We start from the raw sequence: 14,455 nt of genomic DNA on the forward strand, positions 1-14,455 counted from the left end.
TCTGCTCTTTTCTTTTTCTACCATAACACTTGTTATCTTCTGACACATAGTCCAGTTTACTTACTTGCTGTGCCTGTTTGTTTTGTTTTGTTTTTAGTATTTATTTACTTATTTGGCTGCTCCGGGTCTTATTTGCAGCATGTGGAATCTCTAGTTGGGGCATGCGGGATCTAGTTCCCTGACCAGAGATCGAACCCGGGCCCCCTGCCTTGGGAGCGTGGAGTCTTAACCACTTGACCACCAGGGAAGTCCCTATGCCTGTTGTTTGTTGTCTGTTTCCGTGAGGACAGGGAACCTTGTTTTGTTCCCTCAGGTGCCTAGAACAGTGCCTGGTACATAATAGCTCTTCATTAGTTATTTGTTGAGTGAATTAATAAATATGATATAACTTATGTTTAGATAACAGAGCAAACCATGTATTTCTGTGTGTGTGTATGTGTGTGTGAGAGAGAGAGAGAGAGAGAGAGAGAGAGAGAAAGGGAGAAAATGAATAGGAAAGGGTCTGGATGGAGTCTACTAAATTGATACACCCATAACTCTTTAGGACAGGACTCGTTATTAACAGAGTGACCAAGGGGCAGGGCCAGGGCTAGCGTGGGACAAGCTAGCCCCCTAGAAGCACTCACTTCCAGCAAGTGCTTGCATTGGCACAGTCCTGAGAGCGAGTGCCTCCATTCTTTCTATACTCTATGCAACTGGCTTGCCTCACCTAGTCCTGGAGCTTAAAGACTTTATTTTTATACAATTTGAAATTTTATAGTTTCAATCACAGTCAGTGCTAGTTGTTTAATTTTTTAAAAATTCAGAAGAGTGAAAAGGAAACAAAACTAAAGCAAGTTATTTTTTAAAATTTATTTTATTTATTTATTTTTGACTGCATTGGGTCTTTGTTGCTGTGCGCAGGCTTTCTCTAGTTGCGGCGAGTGGGGGCTGCTCTTCATTGCCGTGTGCCGGCTTCTCATTGCGGTGGCTTCTCTTGTTGCGGAGCACAGGCTCTAGGCATGTGGGCTTCAGTAGTTGCGGGATGCAGGCTCTGTAGTTGTGGCTCGTGGACTCTAGAGTGCAGGCTCATTAGTTGTGGCGCACGGACTTAGTTGCTCCACAGCATGTGGGATCTTCCCGGACCAGGGCTCGAACCCATGTCCCCTGCACTGGCAGGTGGATTCTCAACCACTGCGCCACCAGGGAAGCCCCAAGTTATTTTTAAGATCCCTTAAAAGTTACAAAGAAGTTATCTTTTCTGTCTTTACAATGAGAAATGAGGGCCAAAGTTACTCCCTGCTGTATGATGCAAAGTGTTAGGGAAAGCAAAATTCACTTTTTCAGGTCCCAAGTGTAGTTTATTACACTGAAGCAGTGATGCAGTAAGTCATATCCAACATAACCAGCAATGTGTAAGACTAAAGAAGGAGAATAGCAGTTTACTCTCCAAACTGCAGAAATATTTCTTTAAGAAGTTTTTCTTCTGTGATCTCAAAATCACTTTCAGGGGTGGTTTCCTAAGTTCCACGTACTTGATTTCTGATCTCTCTGACTCCTTTGGTGCCCTTTGAAAGCACAGAGGGCTATGTGGTTGTCCCTCAGTGCATGGGCAGGGGACTGCATGCAGCAGTGCTGGTGCTGAGCGATTCAGACTGCCTCCCGCTCACCTAACTCACTGATGGGGCCTTACCACACAGGGGTCTGCTTCACCCAAGTGCAAAAAGATAATCATTCAACCTTGTAAAAGAATGAAGGGAAGGAGGTCGTTAGATCATTTGTCTTTATTACGATGTAATGCTATTTCTGTACTGTTATGATGGAATGGTGATCTGTTGCAGGAACATCAGGCGAACATTCTGGGTAACACCATGCAAAGTGTGGTTGCATTGCTCAACAATCTGGTCACCTGCAAAGATTTGAATATGAAGCTACTTTATGAACAAGGTAAATGCTTCTTAGACTTCATCTTTGATTATGCTGAACTTTGCCTATTTGTAAGTTTCCTCATCTTAGAGAGTCAAGAAGTACTATTTAAAGTTGATCAATCAAAATAGATGTTGAAAGGTGTACAAATAATGATAACATCACCAGCAGAAATGGAAAGTGTCGTTAGATTGTGATAGATTCTCTGAGTTAATTCATGCTCCTTCATGGCACAAAATCAATACAGACTCCTTACAGACGAGAAACCGAGAAGTAGAGTGTAAGCAGAGTATTTAGACTTAATTCTGCCTATCAAAATGAAAGCCTATATGGTCAAAAGCACCTTGGAAAATGAGACTGGATGAGTTACACTTTACACTTTATGCATATCTGTAATAAAATGAAAAACTTTTTAAAAATTAATTAATTAATTAATTAATTTTAATTAATTAATTAATTAATTAACTTATGGCTGTGTTGGGTCTTCACTTCCGTGCGAGGGCTTTCTCCAGCCGCGGCAAGCGGGGGCCACTCCTCATCGCCGTGCGCGGGCCTCTCACCATTGCGGCCTCTCTTGTTGCGGAGCACAGGCTGCAGACGCGCAGGCTCAGTAGTTGTGGCTCACGGGCCCAGCTGCTCCGCGGCATGTGGGATCCTCCGAGACCGGGGCTCGAACCCGTGTCCCCTGCATTGGCAGGCAGACTCTCAACCAATGCGCCACCAGGGAAGCCCTAAAATGAAAAACTTTTTAATGACTTCATTTTTTTTTTTAAATGTTTTCAACGTGTTTTCTTTTTTTTTTATTATTTATTTATTTATTTATTTATTTATTTATTTATTTATTTATTTATTTTTGGCTGTGTTGGGTCTTGGTTTCTGTGCAAGGGCTTTCTCTAGTTGTGGCAAGTGGGGGCCACTCTTCATCGCGGTGCGCGGGCCTCTCACTATTGCAGGCTCTCCTGTTGCGGAGCACAGGCTGCAGATGCGAAGGCTCAGTAGTTGTGGCTCACGGGCCCAGCCGCTCTGCGGCATGTGGGATCTTCCCAGAGCAGGGCTCGAACCCGTGTCCCCTGCATTGGCAGGCAGATTCTCAACCACTGCGCCACCAGGGAAGCCCCACTTCATTTTTTTAGAGTAGTTTTTGGTTTAAAACCAAATTGAGAGGGAGGTACAGAGATTTCCCATAAAACCCCTGCCCCCCCACACATGCATAGCCTACGCCATTGTCAACATCACTCACCAAAGTGGTATGTTCTTTACTAAAGATAGACCAACATTGATATCCTAGTCACCCAAAGTCCTTAGTTTACAGTAGGGTTCACTCTTGGTGTTGTACATTCTATGTGTTTGGACAAATGTATGACATATATCCATCATCACAATATTATACGGTGTCTTTTCTTTCTTCGCCCTAAAAATCCTCTGTGCGCTGCCTATTCACACCCCTGCCTTCCGCAGCCTCTGATCTTTTTATTGTCTCCCTAGTGTTGCCTTTTCCAGAATGTCATAAAGTTAGAACCACACAGTAGGTAGTCTTTTCAGATTGGCTTCTTTCACTTAGTAATGTTTATTTAAGGTTTCTCCATGTCTTTTCATGGTTTGACAGCTCATTTCTTTTTAGCGCTGAATAATTCTCCATTGTCTGGATGCACCACAGTTTATTAATCCATTCACCTAACGAAGGACATCTTGGTTGCTTCCAGGTTTTGGCAGTTCTGAATAAAGCTGCTGTAAATATCTGTGTGCAGCTTTTTGTGTGGACTTAAGTTTTGAACTCCTTTAGGTAAATACCAAGAAGTGCAATTGCTAATCATACACTAACTGTTTAATTTTGTAAGGAACTGCTAAATTGTCTTCCAAAGTGGCTGTACCGTTTTGCATTCCCACAGTGAATGAGAGTTCCTTTTCCTCAGCATCCTTGCCAGCAGTTTGTGTTGTCAGTATTCTGGATTTCGGACATTCTGTTAGGTGTGTAGCGGTAGCTCGTTGTTTTAATTTGCCTTTCCCTGGTGGTATATGATGTGGAGCATTTTCTCATATTCTTGTTTTCCATCTGTATATCTTCTCTGGTGATCTCTGCTAAGATCTTTAACCTAATTTTTAATTGGGTTATTTGTTTTCTTACTGTTGGGTTTCAGGAATTCTTTGTATATTTTGAACAAGTGTCCTTTATCAGATCTGTCTTTTGCAAATATTTTCACCCAATTTTGTGGCTTGTCTTCTGATTCTCTTGGTATTGTCTTCTGCAGAGCAGAAGTTTTCAATTTTAATTAATTCCAGCTTATCAGTTATTTCTTTTATGGATTTTGTCTGTGGTGTTGTATCTCAAAAGTCATCGCTATACCCAACGTCATCTTGTTATGTTATCCTCTAGGAGTTTTGTAGTTTTGAATTTTTTACAATTAGGTCTGATCCATTTTGAGTTAATTTTTGTGAAAGGTATAAGGTAGGTTTTGTGTGTGTGTGTGTGTGTGTGTATGTGTATGTTGCTGTCTAGTTCTAGCACCATTTGTTGAAGGGACTGTCTTTGCTCCATTGTATTGCCTTTACTCTTTTGCCGAAGATCTTTTAACTATATATTATGTGAGTCTGTTTCTGGGCTGTCTGTTCTGTTCCATTAATCTATTTGCTTATTCTTTCACCAGTACCACACTGTCTTTGATGTCTGTAGCTTTATAGTAAGTCTTGAAGTCGGGTAGCATCAGTCCTTCAACTTTGTTCTTCTCCTCAATACTGTGTTGGCTGTTCTGGGTCTTTGCCTTTTCATATAATCTTTAGAATCAGTTTGTTGATACTAATAAAATAACTTGCTAGGACTTTGATTGGGATTGCATTGATTCTATAGATCAAGTTGGGAATATTGTTGCGTTTTAAACATAACGTTTACTACTTTTATATTAATAAAATCTTTCATTTGAATGTTCGTAAAAATAAGACTTGAATGAGATCAATCAGTGGATAAGATCATTAAGTCCCTGTTCTGATTTTTTCCCCTAAGAATTTAGAGTTTTGTTTCTATGTGGTCATTATATTTAAATGTTGGCAGTATTTTTTTCCTCCCCTAAGAAAAATGTGCATTCCCAGCAGTAATAAATATTGCCAACAGTTGAGGGATTTTAGTGCATAGAAATATTTATTCTTTTATTAAAGAGCAGCATCCTATTCTGTTTTATGGGTATGTCAGAATAGACCAGTACTCTAATGGATATGGGTAATCTCCAATCTTTTGCTATTCCAGATATTCTGCAATGAATAACCTTATGCATGCATACCTTCACACGGGAGCAGGACTATCTATAGGGTAAATTCCTGGGGTTAGAATAGCTGGATCAAGGGGTATATGCATCTGTAATTTCCATAGATATTGACAAGGTGTTGTAAGGAACATGCCAATTTGTACTTCCATCACGTCACATGAGATTGGTTGTCTTCGGACCTATGAGTATGTTATGTTTTCCCATTTGTTTGATTTTGTTTCTTTATAGTTTTCCTTATATAGGCCATATGCATTTCTTGTTGTTTATCTCTTCCCAGGTTTCTTCCCATCCTTTTTTGCTTGCTATTAGAAATAAGGAATTTTCTGCCAATGTAGTTTTCAATTATTTTTTTTTTAGTATGTGTTTGAAAGTTTTTGATTTCTATTTATTAACTTTGTTCCTAGGTTAATTCTCTTATTACTTTCCATAGTAATGGTTTCTAAATGATTCTGTTTACTTTCTGGTTATATAACAATAACCATTAGTAACCATCTTTCTTTTCAACTTTTATAGTTCTACTTTTTCTCTCTTGTCCAATTGCAAGATTCAAAGAGAATGAGATAGAGGATACCTTGGTATTACCTCAGAATCTTTTTTTCTGTTTAAGGAAGTACCTATCTATTTAAATTTTATCTTTTGTAATCAAGAATAAATAATGACTTTTGTCAAATGCTTTCTTGGCATCTCTGGAAATGAGCAAATGATTTTTCCTTGGATCTATTCATGTAACAGATTATATTTAATAGATTACCTAATATTAAATCATCCTAGCATTTGAGTCAGTAACCATACTTAATTGTGATATAATATTCTTTAATTGTGCTACTTAAATTCTTTGTTAATCTTTTATTCAGGATTTTCCATTGCTACTCATAAGTGGGATTGGTCTGTAGTTTTGTTTCCTGTTTCTTTCTTTTTTAAAAATACAGTTTTTTGCTAGATTTTGGTGTCATTGCTATATTCTTCTTCTTTTTTTTTTTAAAGGAAGTTTTCTCTCTTCTTTTCTCTCTTCTTTTGAGCTGAATTGAGATAGCAGGAATTATGCAGTGATAGGAGATGTAGGAATTCCATCCTAGCCAGTGGAGAAACCTTGCTATGCACCTAAGTAAAGTTACACCAGCCTGAAACTGAAGGCTACTCTAGACCTGCCATAGAGTTTCGACTGTGTCCTAGGACTAAGGATTAAACCACTGTAGACCTTTCCTAACAAAGAATAAAACTAATCCCTCAGGGTCAAAAGATTGACAAGGAATTTAACTGCCTGCTAGAACAAAATTCCAATTAAAAGATGACAATATAACCCACACTCTCTACAACATATTATCCACAGTGACAAGCATACAGCCAAAACTTAATATACATGAAAAAGAAGTTAGAAAATGTGACCCATGATGATGATATAATGATGATGATGATAATAATAATAATAATAATATTAATAAAATGTCAGTTCAAACAAAGCCCAAGATCACCCAGATGTTGGAATTACCAGATCAGGCACTTTTTTCCTATCTGTTAAAAATGTTTATTAGCAAATAATAGAGAGGTAAGATAACCCTGGCACCCAACTGATGCTTTCTTGACAGTCAGGAGATTTGAAAGGAGAGTAATGCTCTCACTGTGTTGTTCAAGGTGATTTCATATGGTCTTGGCATTCTTGTACTTCCTAAAATCATCCCAAATTCTGAGAAACTCAAAACCAGGAATCTGTACCAGTTTTCATGTGTTGCACTTTGTTTTTTTTTTGGATAGAGTTTTTTCCAGCTTTTTAAAGATGCAGCCGAACTACAACAATGTGTAAGTTTAGGGTATACAATGTGATGATTTGGTAGGTGTATATATTGTGAAATGGTAGATGAGGCTTTTAAACAACTATTATAAATATATCCAAGGCCAAAGAGAAAAGAGGTAGGGAATTTCATCAGAGAAATGGAATCTATGAAAAAATAGAGCCAAGTAGAAGTCTAGAACCAAAAAGTATAATATCTGAAATGAAAACTTCCCTGGAGTTTAGCAGATTAAAAACTGCAGAAGAAACAGTAACTAAACTTGTAAGATTAGTAAAGTTTTCCCATTTGAAGAACAAAGAGAAAGATTTTTAAAAAATGAAAGAACGTCAGTGACCTTTGGGACAATAATCAAGCATTCTAATATATGTGTAATTGGAATCCCAGAAACAGAAGAGGGATAATGGGGCAGAAAAAGAATTTAAATAAATAATGGCCAAAATATTCCCACATACGGTGAAAATATTTGCTTATAGATCCAAGAAGCTACGAAAACCCTTAGCAAGATTGCAAAACAGAAACTACCTAAGCACATAATATCTAAGCTTCTGAAAACTGAAGATAAAAATTTTGAAAGCGTTCAGAGAAAAATGACACATAAAGGAGGTCAGCAATACAAATGATGGCTGATCTCTTGTCAGAAACAGTAGAGGCCAGAAGAGCAGAAAAATACCTTGAGTGTTGACATAATAAAAGCTGCCAACCTAGATTTTTATATTCAGTGAAAATATCCTTTAAAAATGAAGGTGAAATATGGACATTTCAGATAAATGAAAATTTCAGAATTTTCTGCCTAATGGTAAATGTTAAATTAACTTTTCAAGATAAAGGGAAGTGATACCAGATGAAAACTGAAACTCAGATCTGCAGAAAGAAATAAAATATACAAGGCAGGGCTTACCTAGAAAAGACTATCTTTTTTTTCCTCTTCTCTGAAATTCTTTAAAAGAAAACTTACTAGGCAGCCTTCCAGAATGGGTACGTTGATGACCCCCATAAACCTATCGTGCCATAAAAGTAACAAAAACACTGGAAAAAAAAGTTTCCTAGTAAACTTTGTGAACTCTGGAAATTACCAAATTACTAAAGGCTTGCAACAATGTAAGGAATGTTTATTCAAGAAAAACTGATGAGTCTCTATAAGAAGAGAACCATTTTGAGCTCTCTGGCTCATGTTGAGGTCCCGCACAGAGCTGTAAAGTGCCTAAATGTTGAAGGCATTCTCCAACACACACACAGAGCCCCTTGGCAAAGGTGGAAGACTTACTGATTCAGGGCATTTAAGGAACTCTCTGGCCAGTCTTTAGTTGGATGCTGAGCTAAATGACACAGGCTTCTGTGCCTTGACACTACAGGTAATACAGACTTAAAGAATTAGCACAGGAAAGTCACTGAACTAACTACAACAAAACAGCAATAACTGAAAACCATTGGGGTGTGTGTGTGTGTGTGTGTGTGTGGAGGGGGTCTGATTTCCAAAGTTTACACGTTATATGATCTAAGATATCCAGTTTTAATCAACAATTACAAAGCATGCCAAAAAAAAAAAATAGCAAGGTATGGCCCATATACAGGAAAAATGCAGTCAATAAAACTATTTCAGAGGCGATCCATATGTTGGATTAACTAGACAAAGATTTTAAATCAGCTATTATCAATACATGCAAAGAACTATAGGAAACCACGTCTAAAGATTTAAAGGGAGAGCGTGAAAACGATGTCTGCGCAAGTTGAGAATATCAATAAAGAGATAACATTATAAAAAAGAACCAAATGGAAATTCTGAAGTTGAGAAGTATAATAATTGAGATGAATAATTCACTAGAGGTTCTCAACAGTAGATATGAATTGGCAGAAGAAAGAATCAGCTAGTTTGCAGATAGGTAGGTCATTACTACTGACCTTATAGAAATAAGAAGGATTATAAGGGAATACTATAAACTAACTATATCCCAATAAATTAGATAACTTAGATGAAATTTCTAGAAAGGCAAACTATTAAAATTGTTTAAACTCTTAAAACATCTGAATCATTGTTCCTTTTCCCTAAGAATGACCCGTATTTATAGCTTGGTAGGTTTTTCAGCCTGATTCCTGTGCATGGAAGTTAGGGGGCCCTAATACCTCTTTTCGTTCTGAAAATGAATTATCCCCATCCTTTTTAATCCAAGCTGGTGGTTCTTCTGACATTATAATTCTAGCAAAAACTTTGTCAGTTTCCTGTAAATCTTATTGAAGTTTATTCCATTAAACAAAAAGCCTACCCATGAATCCTTCAAAACATTTTCCTCTCTGAGTTGGGCTGAGAATCAGGATACTGTGGAATAATGCCTGCAAGATTCTTAGTAGCCCTATTGGCCAGCTGAGAGAGTGAATGAGGAGTCAGATGCCTGAAACTGAGATTCCAGAGGTTGCAGCTACTAGCCCATGAAAGCATGGGATTGCAGGGCTGAGGCAGGATAAAGGAAAAAATCCTAGAAGACATAATCTTAGGGAATTGAGAAGTCAGGCATGGAAGGATTGTCTATGATGATGGAAGGCATCTACTGAAATTTTGTGTTCAGAGGCCTGTTAGATTTGGCACACCGGAAGAAGCACAGGCGGATTTAACATGAAGCTTAAGTGTCAAGGGCCCTCATTTACGCAGGGACAGTTTACATTCGTAGTTTTTTTCTTCTTACAGCCTATCCCCACTCCCCAACTGGATAAGCTTCAGTTCTCATAATATCTAGCCCCTTTCCGTGTTTTGTGGAGTGGAGTGGACATCACAAAAATAATTATGGCAAGAGTAGTGTTAGTGTAACGTTGAGCTCAGAGAATAAGGCGGCGGGGGTGATCTAGTGGTCTGAGGATGATGGCAGTTGGAGGAGGGGAAGTAGGTGGGACAGACTTTTGATCTGAGATTCAGTACATTATAGCCTGCCAGCTGGCTGCTTACTTTTACAAATAAATTTTTGTTGAAATATAGATATGTCCATTCATTTGCATGTTGTCTATGGCTGGCTTTGTCGTATAATAGCAGCGTTGAGTAGTTGAGACAAAGACTAAAATATTTTCTGTAGGGCCTTTTAAGAAAAGGTTTGCCAACATCTGGTCTAGAAGCAGCAATGGGGTACAAGGCGACACCACTAAGGCCCAGTGTTAAATGCGGACAGAGTGGACAAAGAAGTATCCATCACTTGAAGGTCCTGCTGAGGAGACAAGGCTCTGAAAGGGGCAGGTTTCAGGTAGAGTAGGAAGATAAAAGGTACATATAGACAAGAAGTGGATGATTTGAGGGATTTAGCTGATAACTGACTCTGAGCTCCAAATATCACAGTGGAAGGGGTTCAGAGGTTGGGCAGGGACGAGATGTGGCCTCTGAAAGGAGATGCACAAATCCTCTTGCTGTTTATACTATTTGTGGGTGACCGGGAGTCCTGAGCTTCTTGTGACAGCATGAGTAGGGACAGAGGGCATGATGAGTCCAGGTGGTCTTAAGGCTGAGAAGGGTGGTCAGGCTGCAAGTGTGGTAGGGTGAGGAAGGGTAGTGGGATTCCAGGAGTACACCGAGGTTGGGATCTCCTTCCTGGCCCTTGCTAGGGGAGGTTAGAGGGGAGGAGAGGTGAGGCCCTTGTGGCTGCAGCAAGTCTGATTTCATTCTCCAGAGATAACACCAGGTCTGACTTTCCGTTATACTCTGCTGCTTTCCAGACTCTTTGGCTACTAAATGTGTGGGCTGAGTTTTCCAAAGTTGGGTAAAAGATCTGTTGGGTGTTTGCCAACCCAGAGTGTATTAAGATTCAGTGGAGCATGGCCACATGAAGAGTTACTAATGATCTGCCACTGTATGGGCTTGAATGTATGTGGTTGGCTTGAATGAAGTCTTCTTGTTAATTTTTATTTTGGATCAATTCTGGCTCAATCATTGGTTTATATGTTCATTACATGTCATACAGAATTAAATTCCCTATTCCAAACATAGTTAACTTGTAACATTAATACCTTAAAAAATCACCCCAATATAAGTGAGCTGTACTGCAGATGAAGTAGAAATGATTATTCCTGCCTTGAAGTGCTTCATTGCGGTGCTGTGTTAGGCCAGCGTCAAACTGAGTTTCATCCTCAGACCACACACTAACACCTAGTGGTAGGATGAATTCTAAGGCATACATTTTTTTCCCCCTCACATTTTAATATCTCTGAAATAAGTACATCAACCATTGCTATCCACATGGCAGTCCTGATGTAGTTTTTGCCGCTGACATGTGTGTGTTGAACCTTGTGGACTGGGTGTGAGTGCCCTGGAAGTGAACCCAGAGACCTCAGGAGACACGCTTCGTAAGGCTCTCCTGCATCCGTGTTCTCGTGGAGCAAAGCTTACGGAGCAACACGGACATTGATGATTCCGAGTTGACAAATGAGAAGAGTCAGCCTCCAAATGGGAAGAAGTTTTTGGAAAAACTCAACCAATTAATTTTACTTAGATTTCCTTTTTTGTGTATTATAAAGGCAATATATGAGAAAATCCATATCAAACTGAGTCTCAGAGCGCTTGCATTGAGTGTAAGACGAAGTTCTAAGTGATAAAGCGTGTGCCATGTAATTGGTAGCGTTTTTTCCTTCTTAGTGGTACATAAAATAATACTGTTCCTTCCATCACTGGCATCTTAGACTCATTGAGGTGTGGTAGGTAGTACATGTGAGGACCTCCGTACAGCGTCTGCTACCTGGTAGGCATCCCACAAAGTATGCAGACTGTGAGAAGCAGAGTCATTAACACATCACCAGTATGCAGCTGCATTGTATAATTCAGGATTTTTGCTTAAACATTTTCATTTTTAAATGAAACGTTTAGGGAAAGAATTAAAAAACAAAGTAAGACCTTTTGTTTATATTTGAAAAAAGTGTTAGAGTTATTAACATTTTAAAACTGGCTGCTGGCTCATCCCTGTGCAATGACCTTTTGATAATGGATATTAATTCCAGCTTCAGTTTTACCAGCCGAGCTGTCAGCATAATGGATGTACATGACACACTGCAGTAGCCAAAAAACTGTAGCACCTCCAAAGGAGCATTTAAGGAATTTGTTTGTCCCCGTTGGTTTATGGTGTGTCAGAAATCAAAACACTCATTTCTTGCTAGGTTTATTATAAAACTGCCTAAATCGGTGTTTCCTCAAGAGACCAGAAAATCACTATTGAGAGCTGTTTGGGCTTTGAAGGTGTACTTGATAGCTCTCTTAGATTCCTTTACATTTAAGAATAACATTCAAAATGAGGTCGCAGAGCAGGAGTTGGCAAACTTTCCTGTAAAGGACGAGATAGTAAGTATTTTAGGTTTGTAGGACCATATGATCTTTGTCGCTACTGCTCAATACTGCCAGTATAGCGGGAAAGCAGCCACAGAGAATGCATACACGAGTGGTTATGACCTTGTGTCCATAAATTTTCTTTAAAAAATTAGGTGGCCAGCCCACTGGCCGTGGTTTGCCAACCCCTCTTGTACAGTAACTAACTCAAACTCTCCCAAAACTACTCTGAAATTTTCACATCAACATACTGGTAAAATTTAGTTATTAAACTATGATTCAACTTAAGAAGTAACCGAAAATTACATTTAAATGAATATATTCAGAAAGAGGCCACTGCCTTCACAGTAGTGTGAGGATTTGTGAAGAAGACGTGGAATATTTGCCCTAAGGGCTTAATCTAAAAATCATAATAAATACATCTTAACTGAGTCAGTTAGCCTTTGTTAGATAATAAACCACCCCTTAAAGCTAAGTGACTTAAAATAATAGTCGTTTATTTGCTTACTGTTCCGTGGATTGGCAGCACAGGCTGGGCTCTGCTGGTGTCAGCTGGACGTGTGTGTGTGTGTGTGTGTGTGTGTGTGTAGCCTTCTGTGGCTGGGGGGATACTCACCCTCAAGGAGGCACCCTCAGGCTTTTTCCCGTGGTGGCAGCATTCAAGAAGAGTCTGGGTGGAAGCTGCAAGGGCCCTTGTGGCCTGGGCTCGGGAATCTTCTGTCACTTCCATCACATGCTATTGACTGAAGGAAATCACTAAGCCAGCCTGGGTCAAGGGATAGGGAAAGAGGCTCCGTCTTTGATGACAAGAGCTGCAATGAATCCATGACCATCTTTAGTCTAGTATAGTTACCTAGACCTTTAGAACCAGAGCTTTACATGACACCATGACTGGCACACTTGGGGTTGGCAGACTACCCTGTAAAGAGCCAGATTTCACATATTTTAGCCTTTGTCGGCCATAATCTGTTGCAACTACTCAGTTCTGCTCTTGTAGCAGAAAAACAGCCGTAGACAATAAATACATAAAGGGATGAACATGACTGTGTTTCAGTAAAAATTTATTTACAAAACAGATGATTTTCCACCCTGATCTAGATCATCCAGTCTTTCAACAAGTATTTGTGTGCCAAGCATTGTTCTCGGTGTAAGGAATATGGCAATGAACAAAACTGGCAAGATCTCTGCCTTCATGGAGCAGACATTCTGGTGGAAAAAAATAGACAGCAAACCAAAAAAATGAACAAGAAGTTTACATTAGATAAAGTTAGATGTTACACGATGATAAATACTGAAGGAGTAAAAAAGGAAAAAGGGGGTATGAGGTGTCTGGATGGGAGTGGGGTCGACATCCTACCTTGGGGAGCCAAGGAAAGCCTCACTGTGAATATGGTTGTTAAGTAAAAGCTGGAAGGAAGTGAAGAAGCAGCTATACAGATAAACCTGAGGGAAGGTGGGCGGAGAGAACAGTAGGTGTGAATCCTAGGTGGGAGCCTGCCTGGCAGGTCAGAGGAACAGTGGGGAGGCCAGTGTGGCCGCAGCAGAGGAAACACTGGGCAAGACAGGAGGAAAAGCCAGCAGAACTGGCTGGTGCCTTCGGGGAGTACAGAGTCATTTTTGTCAAAAGCTGTTTGGAAACTTATGGCTAGACTGCAGTTCAGTTTGAACTGAGGATTAGGAAATTGGTTGCTGATTACTGACTATCTACTTACCCCTCTATCTTGGTTGACTTGTGAAGATTAGACCAGTGGCTTGGGAATCAGTGGGACTGAGGACCGTCCCAGGTGAGGCTAATGATAACCCAGGTTGGAAAATCTTTGCTGTGTAGACTCAGCTCCCGCACAGAGCCGGACTCTTGTTTGCTGTCACCCTGAGGGATTGCTGTGGGAATGGGTCTGAAATTAGAAAGCCCTTTTTCCACAGGAGCAGCACACTCCATCCTTTGAAGAATTCTAATTGTTAGAAAGTGTTTCTTTACCTTGAACTAAAACTGGCTTATCTGTGATTTTTACCTTAGTTGATTCTAGTTTTCCCTGTTGGGACTACTTAGACAACGTTTGTTTCCTTCCTTCTCCCTCCCCCTCCCCCCTCCCCCTCCCCCTCCCCCTCCCCCCTCCCCCTCCCCCTCCCCCTCCCCTCCCCTCCCCTCCCCTCCCCCTCCCCTCCCCTCCCCCTCCCCTCCCCCTCCCCTCCCCCTCCCCTCCCCTCCCCTCCCC

At 40.0% G+C, this 14,455-nt stretch overlaps 1 protein-coding gene across 2 annotated transcripts in view; it reads left to right on the forward strand.

The window, feature by feature from the left end:
- Window positions 1-14,455, forward strand: part of ULK4 (unc-51 like kinase 4) — a 545,664-nt gene that overhangs the window by 305,740 nt on the left and 225,469 nt on the right. For both annotated transcript variants that reach the window (XM_082412745.1, XM_082412746.1), the window contains one exon: window positions 1,821-1,926. In XM_082412745.1, the coding sequence (XP_082268871.1) occupies window positions 1,821-1,926 (106 nt within the window). The remainder of the gene's footprint in view (window positions 1-1,820; window positions 1,927-14,455) is intronic.

This window comes from Balaenoptera physalus (assembly GCF_965194825.1).
Source record: "Balaenoptera physalus genome assembly, chromosome: 11".
NCBI lineage: Eukaryota > Metazoa > Chordata > Mammalia > Artiodactyla > Balaenopteridae > Balaenoptera > Balaenoptera physalus.